At 37.1% G+C, this 12,693-nt stretch overlaps 1 protein-coding gene across 3 annotated transcripts in view; it reads right to left on the bottom strand.

Moving 5' to 3' along the window:
- Window positions 1-12,693, bottom strand: part of rgl2 (ral guanine nucleotide dissociation stimulator-like 2) — a 39,241-nt gene that overhangs the window by 3,853 nt on the left and 22,695 nt on the right. For all 3 annotated transcript variants that reach the window (XM_067447987.1, XM_067447988.1, XM_067447989.1), the window contains 14 exons: window positions 11,964-12,017; window positions 11,662-11,855; window positions 11,126-11,235; window positions 10,739-10,954; window positions 10,538-10,641; window positions 8,038-8,122; window positions 7,356-7,415; window positions 5,471-5,557; window positions 5,232-5,264; window positions 5,023-5,144; window positions 4,841-4,930; window positions 1,434-1,527; window positions 455-682; window positions 143-257 (listed from right to left, as the gene is read on the bottom strand). In XM_067447987.1, the coding sequence (XP_067304088.1) occupies window positions 143-257; window positions 455-682; window positions 1,434-1,527; window positions 4,841-4,930; window positions 5,023-5,144; window positions 5,232-5,264; window positions 5,471-5,557; window positions 7,356-7,415; window positions 8,038-8,122; window positions 10,538-10,641; window positions 10,739-10,954; window positions 11,126-11,235; window positions 11,662-11,855; window positions 11,964-12,017 (1,592 nt within the window). The remainder of the gene's footprint in view (window positions 1-142; window positions 258-454; window positions 683-1,433; window positions 1,528-4,840; window positions 4,931-5,022; window positions 5,145-5,231; window positions 5,265-5,470; window positions 5,558-7,355; window positions 7,416-8,037; window positions 8,123-10,537; window positions 10,642-10,738; window positions 10,955-11,125; window positions 11,236-11,661; window positions 11,856-11,963; window positions 12,018-12,693) is intronic.

Raw genomic sequence — 12,693 nt, 5'->3', positions numbered from 1 at the left:
GCTTCCTGTTTTTTATTTATTTATTCATAATTTAATTATATCACTATGTCAAATCATTATGCCCAGAATAATGTTTTCTCATTTTAGAATGTGATTAAAAAAAAATAAACAGCACTGTATGAGACAAAAAATGTGACATCACCTTTCCCCTCCGGCAGCAGTTGGATCAGCTCGTATTTGGAGGCTTCTTGAGCATTCTGGTTGTGCTTCTCTAATGCAGAACTGATTACAGTGGGTGTTTTATCATTACTAGTGACCTAAGGCAGCACAGAAAAGAAAGTATACATTAGAATAAAGAGCGACAACATCCATATTAAACAGGAGCTGACATGAAATAGTCTGATGTAACACTGGGATGCTGCTGTGAAATACAGCAGTTTCAAAGCCCAAAAGTATGGGAACAGTGCTTTTTTTAAAAAAATATTTTCACTTTCATTTGACTTTGTTAGACTACCAGAATGCTTCTGTATAAGTTGCCGTCATGTAAATCCATCCGTATCCTGACGATTCTGATCTCTGGCCCCGCCTCTTTTTTATTATTTGTGGGGTTGTTGCCACAGGAGACAGACCGCCGATGCGATTTGACAGCTGTAGTGGGTGTGGTCAGGACAGAGGGCGTGGCATCATTAGATGGTGGTGACGAATCAACATCCAGACAGGAAACGGATGGGGATTTCACATGCTGAAATAGTTAATACAAATTATGACAATATTTTTAGGAATAGTTCACCTAAAAAGAAAAATGATATCATCATTTGCTCACTCACTTTTTTTTGCTGTAATTTGTTAATAAGTATCATATGTGCGCACATATTCATAAAACTCAGCTTAACATTCTGCTAAACATCTATTTTCATGTTCCATAGAAGAAAGAAAGGCTTACGGGTTTGGAGCTGCGCTCATGATGATGACAGAATTTGTATTATTAGGTGAACTATTTGTGATGTTAAAAGCTAGAACTTTGTTCTTAAAAGGTGAGTTTAAGATCAAAATAAAAAAGAACCATGTTTTATACTACCAGTCAAAAAGTCTGATTATTTATCAATAATAGTTTCCTCATTTTAGAATAATAAAATAAAATATATTAAATCTATGAAACAACACTAAGGAAAGCTTGTTTTGTTTATTAAGGAAACAAATACAAAAATTCATCAAAGCATTTAGATAAAAATATTTTTGGATCATGAGAAATACAAATTCAGTCAAATGTGTCTAACCTTTTGTCTGGTAGTTTGAGAACAATCATGTAAAGTCCACAGAATAAAACTTTGTCCTGGATCCATTTAAAAAAGCAATTTGAAAATGCTATAAAGAGCCTCTGTGGGCTCTCAAATAATAAATATCTCAAAGTTGCTGATAACACGTTGGAAGCCGGGCTTTTAAAGACCCATTACTGCAAAGTAATCAAAATAAAGCTCTTTATTCGCCCTTACCTTGCAAAGCTTAGAGAGCAGGTGATTGACAGGAGACGGGAAGTCAAACATGCCATCAGCATCCATTGTTGTATTTGCCACGGTTGAGAGAGAACTGTAACGGGAGAACAGAACGATCTTGTCACAGACTGTATTCTGTCGGGAGGCTTGCCATGTGCTGCTTATGACATTGAATCTTTCTGAATAGACTGTAACCTGGAGTATAAATACAAAACTCAAAATCAGCAGTGGCTTTGAAGTCACACGCTAACTGCAGACGATAAGTGTGTCTTTGTCCTGCTTTAAAACTCCATTTCATTCGACTCTAGCAGCCTCACGGTGCTTAAGAGCTCATGAAAGAAACATCTGTGTGTGCATGTCAGGGACTGAGCTTGATCCTCAGAACAGCCAACAGGAAGATTGTGAATTGAACAGTTATAAAGAAAAAAATTAGCCCAGAATTGATTTAGCAAAATAAGAGAAATACCTATGATACTATATGGTTGTGTTTTCTAAAAAGTACCTAAACAAATTTGTTGCGTAGATGTTCAGCAGAGGAAATAAACCAAACAATTCTGAATGCAAATAATAATATGCAACTACCATTAACAGTGTATAGTCATATACATTTCTTTGGCAATGTATATATGGCCAAACAAACTGCTGTTGGTGGAAATGCATTTGTCACTTAAGAAAGTGACACGTAAGAAGCTAACAGATGCTAATCTCAAGATGCAGATCTCAAAATGTGTGCGTGTATATGTGTGTAATAATAAATAAATAAATAAATAAATATATATATATATATATATATATATATATATATATATATATATATATATATATATATATATATATATATAATAGTTCTGTTAAATTGAATAATCGCAATTAATCGCATCTAACACACAAAATTTTGTTTATTTAATATATGCGTGTATATAAACCATTCCTGAACAATTTTTGCTTTGTGTCAGGGCGCATTATCCTGCTGAAAGAGGCCACAGCCACCAGGGAATACCGTTTCCATGAAAGAGTGTACATGGTCTACAACAATGCTTGGGTGGGTGGTACGTGTCAAAGTAACATCCACATGGAAGGCAGGACCCAACGTTTCCCAGCAGAATATTGCCCAAAGCATCACACTGCCTCTGCCGGCTTGCCTTCTTCTCATAGTGCATCCTGGTGCCATGTGTTCCCCAGGTAAGTGATGAACACACACCCAGCCATCCATAGGATGTCAAAGAAAACGTGATTCAACAGACCAGGCCACCTTCTTCCATTGCTCTGTGGTCCAGTTGTGATGCTCACGTGCCCATTGTTGGCGCTTTTGGCGGTGGACAGGGGTCAGCATGGGCACCCTGACTGGTCTGCAGCTATGCAGCCCCATACTCAAAAAACTGTGATGCACTGTGTATTCTGACACCTCTCTATCAGAACCACCCATGACCCTGTCACCGATTCTTCATTGTTCCTTTCTTGGACCACTTTTGATAGATACTGACCACTGCAGACCGGGAACACCCCACAAGAGCTGCAGTTTTGGAGATACTCTGACCCAGTCGTCTAGCCATCACAATTTGGCCCTTGTCAAACTCGCTCAAATCCTTACGCTTGCCCATTTTTCCTGCTTCTAACACATCAACTTTGAGGACAAAATGTTCACTTGCTGCCTAATATATCCCACACATTAACAGGTGCCGTGATGGAGAGAATCTGTGTTATTCACTTCACAGGTCATAATGTTATGCCTGATCGGAGTGAGGGAAAATAAGTATTTGAACTCCATGCTATTTTGCAAGTTCTCCAACTTGGAAATCACGGAGGGGTCTGAAATTATCATCATAAGTGACATCAAAATCACAATATATGATTTTTAACTATTTATTTGTATGATACAGCTGCAAATAAGTATTTGAACACCTGTCTATCAGCTAGAATTCTGACCCTCAAAGACCTGTTAGTCTGCCTTTAAATTATCCACCTCCACTCCATTTATTATCCTAAATTAGATGCACCTGTTTGAGGTTGTTAGCTGCATAAAGACACCTGTCCTCCCCATACAATCAGTAAGAATCAAACTAACTAACATGGCCAAGACCAAAGATCTGTCCAAAGACACTAGAGACAAAATTGTACACCTCCACAAGGCTGGAAAGGGCTATGGGGAAATTGCCAAGCAACTTGGTGAAAAAAAGGTCCACTGTTGGAGCAATCATAAGAAAATGGAAGAAGCTAAACATGACTGTCAATCTCCCTCTGACTGGGGCTCCATGCAAGATCTCACCTCATGGGGTCTCAATGATCCTATGAAAGGTGAGACATCAGCCCAGAACTACACGGGAGGAGCTGGTCAATGACCTGAAAAGAGCTGGGACCACCGTTTCCAAGTTTACAGTTGGTAATATAAGACGTCATGGTTTGAAATCATGCATGGCACGGAAGGTTCCCCTGCTTAAACTAGAACATGTCCAGGCCCATCTTAAGCTTGCTAATGACCATTTGGATGATCCAGAGGAGTCATGGGAGAAAGTCATGTGGTCAGATGAGACCAAAATAGACCTTTTTGGTCATAATTACACTAAACGTGTTTGGAGGAAGAAGAATGATGAGTACCATCCCAAGAACACCATCCCTACTGTGAAGCATGGGGGTGGTAGCATCATGCTTTGGGGGTGTTTTTCTACACATGGGACAGAGAGACTGCACTGTATTAAGGAGAGGATGCCTGGGGCCATGTATTGCGAAATTTTGGGGAACAACCTTCTTCCCTCAGTTAGAGCATTGAAGATGGGTCGAGACTGGATCTTCCAACATGACAATGACCGGAAGCACAGCCAGGATAACCAAGCAGTGGCTCTGTAAGAAGCATATCAAGTTTCTGGCGTGGCCTAGCCAGTCTCCAGACCTAAACCCAATAGAGAATCTTTAGAGGGAGCTCAAACTCTGTGTTTCTCAGCAACAGGCCAGAAACCTGACTGATCTAGAGAAGATCTGTGTGGAGGAGTGGGCCAAAATCCCACCTGCAGTGTGTGCAAACCTGGTGAAAAACTACAGGAAAAGTTTGACCTCTGTAATTGCAAACAAAGGCTACTGTACCAAATATTAACTTTGATTTTCATTCATACATGATGAATTTCTGGATTTATGATTATGTCTCTCACAGTGGACATGCAGCTACAATTACAATTTCAGACGCCTCTATAATTTCCAAGTGGGAGAACTTGCAAAATAGCAGGATTTTCAAATACTCATTTTCCTCATATTATATATATATATATATATATATATATATATATATATATAATCTTATTACTACAGCACACTTTTCATTTGATTTACATTTCATTTGAAAACACTTATTTTGGGCTTTATAGTAGCATTCTGTGTCGTTGTGGACATTTGTTGACTGAATATGATGTTCTTACTCTGGACATTGTGTGATGATCACTGTAGGGTTCAGGCCACGCCCAGGACTCGGCTCACCCGGTGCTTCAATCTGATTGGACAGCTTGTAGCTATTTAAAAAAAACAGAATGGGCAACTTATCATATAGCCAATCAGTGTGTATCTGAGATATTCAGCGTAGAGTTACAGAAGTATCGCTGACCTTTCCTCTTCACGTAGAGAGGGTACACTGTGATACCACTGAACAAACGTCTCATCCGTTCTAAAAATGCTGTTTTTACACGAGGACTGAAGGAGGCGAATTTGAGCAATGACTTCAAATTCCTAAGATCAAGAGAATGTGATGTTAATAGCTTTTTAACTTAAACCGCAAATGAATGACAATCAAATATATAATGTCCATAAACTCACCCGTCGTCTTTTATCAAAGTTAATGAATCCATTCTGTAAGAGACAGTCAAATTTGGTTCACATTATGACCTGCTTTGGCTAATGCAACGCTGACTTTTAGTTTTGACACATCTCAATGTCAGACAAACATTGCAAAACCACTGCTATTTTTATACCTCATAGCTGGATGTGCTGATGATACTGATACTGTTTTTTTTCTGTTAATTGTGTTTCATAGCAGGCTGAAAAATATACATCACCTCCAATCTGTCTTTGACTGCAGTGTCCAGCATGGTGAGATCTCTGAGGAAGATGCCCAGGTAAGGCACGGTGCCCTGAGCGCACGACTGCAAAACAAATGCAGCATTCAAGATCGGCCTTGTTTCAGTATACGTCAAAGATTATGAAAAGTATATTACAGGTGATAATATTAAAGGTGCACTAGACTGAAAAATTTAATTAACCTTGCCATAGTTAAATAACAAGAGTTCAGTACATGGACATCACATACAGTGAGTCTCAAACACAATTATCATCAACATAATGCCAACTTTGACGCAATCGCTGGGATCTTTAATATGTACGCCCCAACATTTTTATGCCAGGCAATGTTCATTGTCAGGGGGAACTGCGCAGCCGAATCATCAGGAGTTCAGCAGGTAAATAAGCGTCACACGAGGATAGCGATAATGGCAGATCATGGAAATAAATGTTATGATCCAGGCTATGCAGGGGATGTGAGGACTTTTAATACCCTTCCCACAGATAAAAAAGTCAACAGTAATGGTTGATGTTTATTTACAGTCGGATACCACAACAATTTAATTCAAAGTTGTTTGTGTGCTCGGCCCATTTCACCACGGAGAGTTTTTCTAACCTGGGACAATATCAAACAGGATTCGCTCTGCGTCTAAAACTGAAGAAAGGGCCGATTCCAACCATATTCCTGTAAAAAGTAAGTAATGATTTGATCCACTTCTTGACTGTCAAACCCTTTTCTGATTAAATTGAAAGTTTCTTAGTAAGACAACATTACGATAATATCCCCTGTGTTGTCTAGATCTAACTCAAGATGCTAGTACAATTGGAAACTCCAAGTAGCACACATAACAGTTTTTCAAATGACAAAGGTTAATATTATTTCCTGCCAGTGTTGTCATAAAATACAACAGTAGATAAGTATGTCGATCCCTTTTGATGGATTAAAATCTAAACTAGCCTAAATTTGATCAACACAGAAGCTAACTACATTCACTACTACTGTTTAGTTGCTTACAGATCGCTCACTCGATTCTTGTAGCTAAAGTTGAAACGATAGTCAATTTGTTAAATAAATATACATTTTTGAGAACTGAAGTATGATTATTTTGCAGCAGATGAGTAGTAAACATGACACTGACTATTTTGAGTGACTTCTACATTATTAAATAAATCAACTTTTAAATCATTACTCTACTGTCAAACTGTAACGTTACTGTTCAAGCAACATATTTACACGCTACACAGTTCAGTTCGTGATTCAAAGTTAAGAAGCTATCATTCTAAAATCATTTTCATGATGGATGGTATAGAGGTTTTAGCTGTCATTGAGCAGCAGTGCAGTGAAACAGCCAATCAGAGCAGAACTCCGCATTAATATTCACAACCCTTCCAAATAAGGCCAAAACAGAGCATTTCATCCTAGGGTCGATTTCTAGTTTTAAATGGACCTGTAAAACTTGTAAAAATGATAATTTCTGACCTTAAATAAGCCACATACCCTCTATTTAGATATCAGAGAACAATTTAAAATATTGTTTCAAATCATTCTAGGGCACCTTTATGCGTAGTTTGCATTTTATATATATATATACTACCAAAGTTTATGTTTTTTTAACGTTTTTGAAAGAAGTCTCTTCTCTTATGCTCAAGGCTGCATGCATTTGATCAGAAATACAGATTAAAAAAAGTAATATAAAATATATAAATATATAAAAAGGAGCCAAATGTATATGATGTATAACATTTATAAATGTCTTTAAAGTCACTTTTGATCAATTTAATGCATCCTTGCTGTATAAATGTATAAAAAAAATTCAAAAAAGTTACTTATCCCAAAATGTTTGTGTATGTATGTATGTATGTTTTGTATTTAACGATGCTTACCCCTGTAAATCTCCTGTTGTTCATTTTAGTGTCATGGTTTGCAAATTTGGAAGTTCCCTCCTGTAGAATAATAAAGTGAAACTTGTAAGTGTTGTGTTATGGAGGCATACATAATTGAATTGAACTATTTCAGTGTTTTTTTTGTGTGCAAAATGTCTCTCAGGCAGTTTAATGGAGCAGTCATGGCCTAATGGTTAGAGAGTCAGACTGGTAACCTGAAGTTTGCAGGTTTGATTCTAAGTACCGGTGCACTCCCATTCGCTTCCCGGGCGCCACAGCAAAAATGGCTGCCCACTTCTCTGGGTGTGTGTCCACGATTTGCAGTGTGTGTGTGTGTGTGTGTGTTCACTGCTCTCTACTCCTAATGTGTGTGGGTTATCCACTAACCCACACTCATTAGGGATGAGGTAAATGCAGAGAACAAATTACCATACCTGGCAATTACATACTTAACATGTCACTTTCAGTTATTGTTGAATTACACAAGATTTGAGATTATTGTTCTATTCATGCCATCAGTTCCTCCATTCAGACCATGCTAAATTGATGCAGTTCTCTACGGCGATGAAGCACAGATCATTGATTGGCCTGATATTTCCCCATCAATGCATCGCCATGCTCTCTAATAACATTAGGGAGAATGTAGTTAGAATTGGCTGCTTTGTGTTGTAGTGTGAATGACCTCTTTGAGTAGCTCGCGGCTCTGGGAGTAGTTGTCTTTCTCTGAGAAGATGTCAGAAAGTTCCTCGTATCTCTTCACAGCTTCTCTGTCAGTGTAAAGGAACAGACTTTAGGTTATTAAAATGTAAGCAACATTCTCATGTCTTTTGTTTCAATGCAAACGAGAATTATAACTGTAAACATGACTTTATGAATGAATTAAAGGAATATTCCAGATTAAATACAAAAAAATGTTTTACCATAGAAAATAATTTGTTAAAACAAGAAAACATGCACTTGTTATCCTATGCACCTAAAAAAATAAATTATATTTTAAATTTAATTTAAACATAAAAAAAAAAAAAACGCCATATGGGTAGAAAATCATGTTGTGTTTCAATGCAAATTAAAATTATAACTGTTAACACGACTTTACTGAATAAAGGAATATTCCAGATTAAATACAACTAAAATGTTACCCTGGAAAATAAGTTGTAAAAACAAGCAAAACATGTGTTAATTGTAATGTACTTACAATTCAACACAGCCAATTTTTTTTTACCAATTATGTTTAAAATACGCATATTTTCAAATTGAAAATCTATTTTGCTTAAATCTTCAAATGCCAAAATCAATTTTAAAGGGATACTTCACCGCTTTTTCATATTAAACTATTATTCCCTTAATTAAAACGAGTTGATACATACCTCTCTCGTCTCAGTGCGTGCACTTAATCTCTCTGACACGCGGTGATGATCTGATAGCATTTAGCTTAGCCCTCTAAGCCCAGTTCATTCACTATGGTACCAAACAAAGATTAAGTTAGAAGCGACCAAACAACGTATTTAAGTACGTTTTCCCTATCTAAATCCTCCCTCACATCTCCCCCTCCCCCCTACTGACAGAGATGGGGGAGATGTGAGGGAGGATTTTTCAGGTGTGACTTTTTACTGCACGAAATAAAGTCGAAGTACTCTCAGAAGTGCTATTCCGTCATACCATACTTGATCGTTCAACTATTCGTGTAACTGTATTTAAATAGAGAAAACGTGGAGGTGTTGTGTTTGCTTCTAACTTGATCTCTGTTTGGTACCATAGTGAATGAACTGGGCTTAGTGGGCTAAGCTAAATGCTATCAGATCCTCACCGCGCGTCAGAGAGATTAAGTGCACGCACTGAGACGAGAGAGGTATGCATCAACTCGTTTTAGTTAAGGGAAAAACATAATTTTATATGAAAAAGCAGTGAAGTATCCTGTTAAAATGTAAATAGAGGCAAGAGAATACATTTACAATTTTACAATATCAAAATACATTTAGGGTAAATGCAAAATGTTATTTTAATGCATCAAATTTTATAAACTAAACCTTTATACACTATAGGATCTAATTTAATAAACAAAACCATATATATACAGTGAGGAAAATAAGTATTTGAAAATCCTGCTATTTTGCAAGCTTTCCCACATAAAAATCATAAAGGCGTCTGAAATTGTCATTGTAGCTGCATTTCCACTGTGAGAGACATAATCTAAATAAAAAATCCAGAAATCACAATGTATAATTTTTTTAAAACTATTTATTTGTATGACACAGCTGCAAATAAGTGTTTGAACACTTGAGAAAATCAAAGTTAATATTTGGTACAGTAGCCTTTGTTTGTAATTACAGAGGTCAAACGTTTCCTGTAGTTTTTCACCAGGTTTGCACACACTGCAGGAGGGATTTTGACCCACTCCTCCACACAGATCTTCTCTAGATCAGTCAGGTTTCTGGCCTGTTGCTGAGAAACACGGAGCTTGAGCTCCCTCTAAAGATTCTCTATTGGGTTTAGGTCTGGAGACTGGCTAGGCCATGCCAGAACCTTGATATGCTTCTTACAGAGCCACTGCTTGGTTATCCTGGCTGTGCTTCGGGCCATTGTCATGTTGGAAGACCCAGTCTCGACCCATCTTCAATAAACTAACTGAGGGAAGGAGGTTGTTCCCCAACATGGCCCCCGGTCATCCTCTCCTTAATACAATTTTGTCTCTAGTGTCTTTGGACAGCTCTTTGGTTTTGGCCATGTTAGTTAGTTTGATTCTTACTGATTGTATGGGGAGGAGAGGTGTCTTTATGCAGCTAAAAACCTCAAACAGGTGCATCTAATTTAGGCTAATAAATGGAGTGGAGTTGGACATTTTAAAGGCAGACTAACAGGTCTTTGAAGGTCAGAATTCTAGCTGATAGTTCAAATACTTCAAATACTTATTTCCCCTACTGTGTATATATATATATATATATATATATATATATATATATTATATTATATATATTATATTATATATATATATATATATATATATATATAAATATATATATATATATATATATATATATATATAATATAATATAATATATAGTTTTGTTAATTGAATTAAATCCTATATATAGTATTTATTATGCCATATGGGTAGAAAATCTAGGGGGCAAGTTGTTATGCATAATAAATGTTGACTTAAATTATATCGATTAAACGCATACCTGTCTGTCTCCTGCCAGGTCTTTCTCAGTCTGTGGATTGGGTTACTCTGCAGTGCTGATAGAATGGCGTACAGTGAGGAGAAGTTTTTCCTGGTTCTGCAGGCCTGTTTGGGAAAAAAACATGAACTCAAGTGAATCATTTATCCTGGCTGATGACATCATATGTGTCTGTGTCTGAGTTTACAGTTAAACTGCTCTGACTTCTGCAACACTGATCCATTTCTCCAGCAGCCTTGCCCTCTGTTGGCTTTTCAAACCCGTGTTCCACAAGGACGAGGCTGTGACGGCATTAGTTAAGCGATTGAACTGCTTGATAGTGGCTCTGACCGACCAGCATGCTCCTTCCTGTCCCTTCTTATCTCTCTGAGACCATAGTGACCCCAGACAGTGATAGGGCACCAGCTTCAGAAATAGATCCTTAAGGAAAAACAAAAGGATTTCATTTAAGGATATTACAGACAGGTCTAAGATGATCAAAGCCCTTAAAAAGTGGGCTTAGCTGTTTTACTTTAAATTATTTAATAACTAATCACTGGTCTTTTCCACAGATGTAAAGGTAACGTTCGTGAGTTGTATGATCAGACTCACTGTCTCAATCCTGGTCAGCTGTTCTGCGATCACACTGGATGGAAACCCCAGGATGCTGGTGGCATCAAACTCTGAGGGATCAGGAGGAGATGTCACACCTTTGGTAGGATCTGTAGAATATCAATACAGTATGAAATTAATATGACGAATTGGACAATAAGTACTGCTTTGTTTGTTTAACCTGCAGTCAGAGTTCAAAATTAATGCTTGCTAAGAGGTAAATGTGTTTATTAATAAAAACAGTTAAGTAAAAAAAGTGACAAATATTTAATAAATATCAATTTAGCATTTATTCCCCCTCATTTCAAAAACTTCAGAACTTCATGTAGTAATACATTCCTGTCACCAAAATGAAAATATGAGGTACAAAATCCCTATTCTTGTGACAGGTGGCAACAGGTGGCTTTTACAGAGAGACTGGCAAGCTTGTGATGCTGCGAGTGACACGATAACCTGCACTGTCAGTCACAAACACACGCACACACAAAAAAAAAACTGTGACGGATTGCCTGTGTCAAAGAGACAAATATCCTGACCTGAGAGCGAGCCAGACAGCAGTGTTTTCTCACTCAGCTCCTCTGCGATCCTCAGCAGTCGGCCTTTGATTTCTGCCCCTGAGGTGTCCATTGGAAGCAGCGGGGCAATCCGCAGCAGACAGGAGGGATCGCTCAGAGAGCGGAAATCCTCAGGATAGTCACTCAGCCATGTGCTGAACACCGTACACACCGCCCTGAACACAGCAAATGACAATCAATACTGTAACTTTACCATTACAATACAGCCATAACAGGCTATTTTTAATTTCTGTTTATAGCGTGATGTGTTCCGTAGTACATACTTGTTGAACATCTGACGAGTGTTACTTATGCTCTCACCAGGAGGATTTCCCAACCTAGAAAATAGTTTATACTTATTTAGATAATAGTTCATAGATAATAGTTCAAATACTTTTTTTCCTCACTGTATTAAGGGTTAATGTACAGTCAGTTATTATTGGTATAATTGTAATACTATTATTATATTATTGCAAATTGTGTGATAATAGCAGATGTTTTGTTTTTATTATTTTATTATTAGTATATATTTTTTATTCTCTTGAACCTTTATCTAACTTACGAAATTACAAAGTAATTATATTATTGCAAATTGTGTGATAATAGCAGATGTTTTTTTATTTTGTTTTTTTTTATTATTAGTATATTTTTTTATTCTCTTGAACCTTTATCTAACTTACAAAAGTACAAAGAAAAAAACATAGACTATTCTGTTGCCACAAAGTGATGAGCCACGGCCCATCTTTGCTTGAATTCTCCTTTTAAACCCACGATCACGATTCACGGTGCCCTCACCTTTTACCAATTCTCCTGCGTATTGTGGACTGTTTTTTGTGGATATTCTGTAATCTTCTCTGTCCCAACTTTTTTGTGTTTATATTTACAAAATACAGTTACGTTGTTCAGTGAAAATATTTGAAATCTGTTCTTTGTACTTTTGCCAGTTAAATAAATGTTCAAGAGAATGAAAAAAAAAAATCACAGATTATTGCATTATTGTATTGCATTTTACAA

The sequence above is a fragment of the Pseudorasbora parva genome, chromosome 7, assembly GCF_024679245.1.
Source record: "Pseudorasbora parva isolate DD20220531a chromosome 7, ASM2467924v1, whole genome shotgun sequence".
NCBI lineage: Eukaryota > Metazoa > Chordata > Actinopteri > Cypriniformes > Gobionidae > Pseudorasbora > Pseudorasbora parva.
This window is presented reverse-complemented; position numbering and strand designations above follow the sequence as displayed.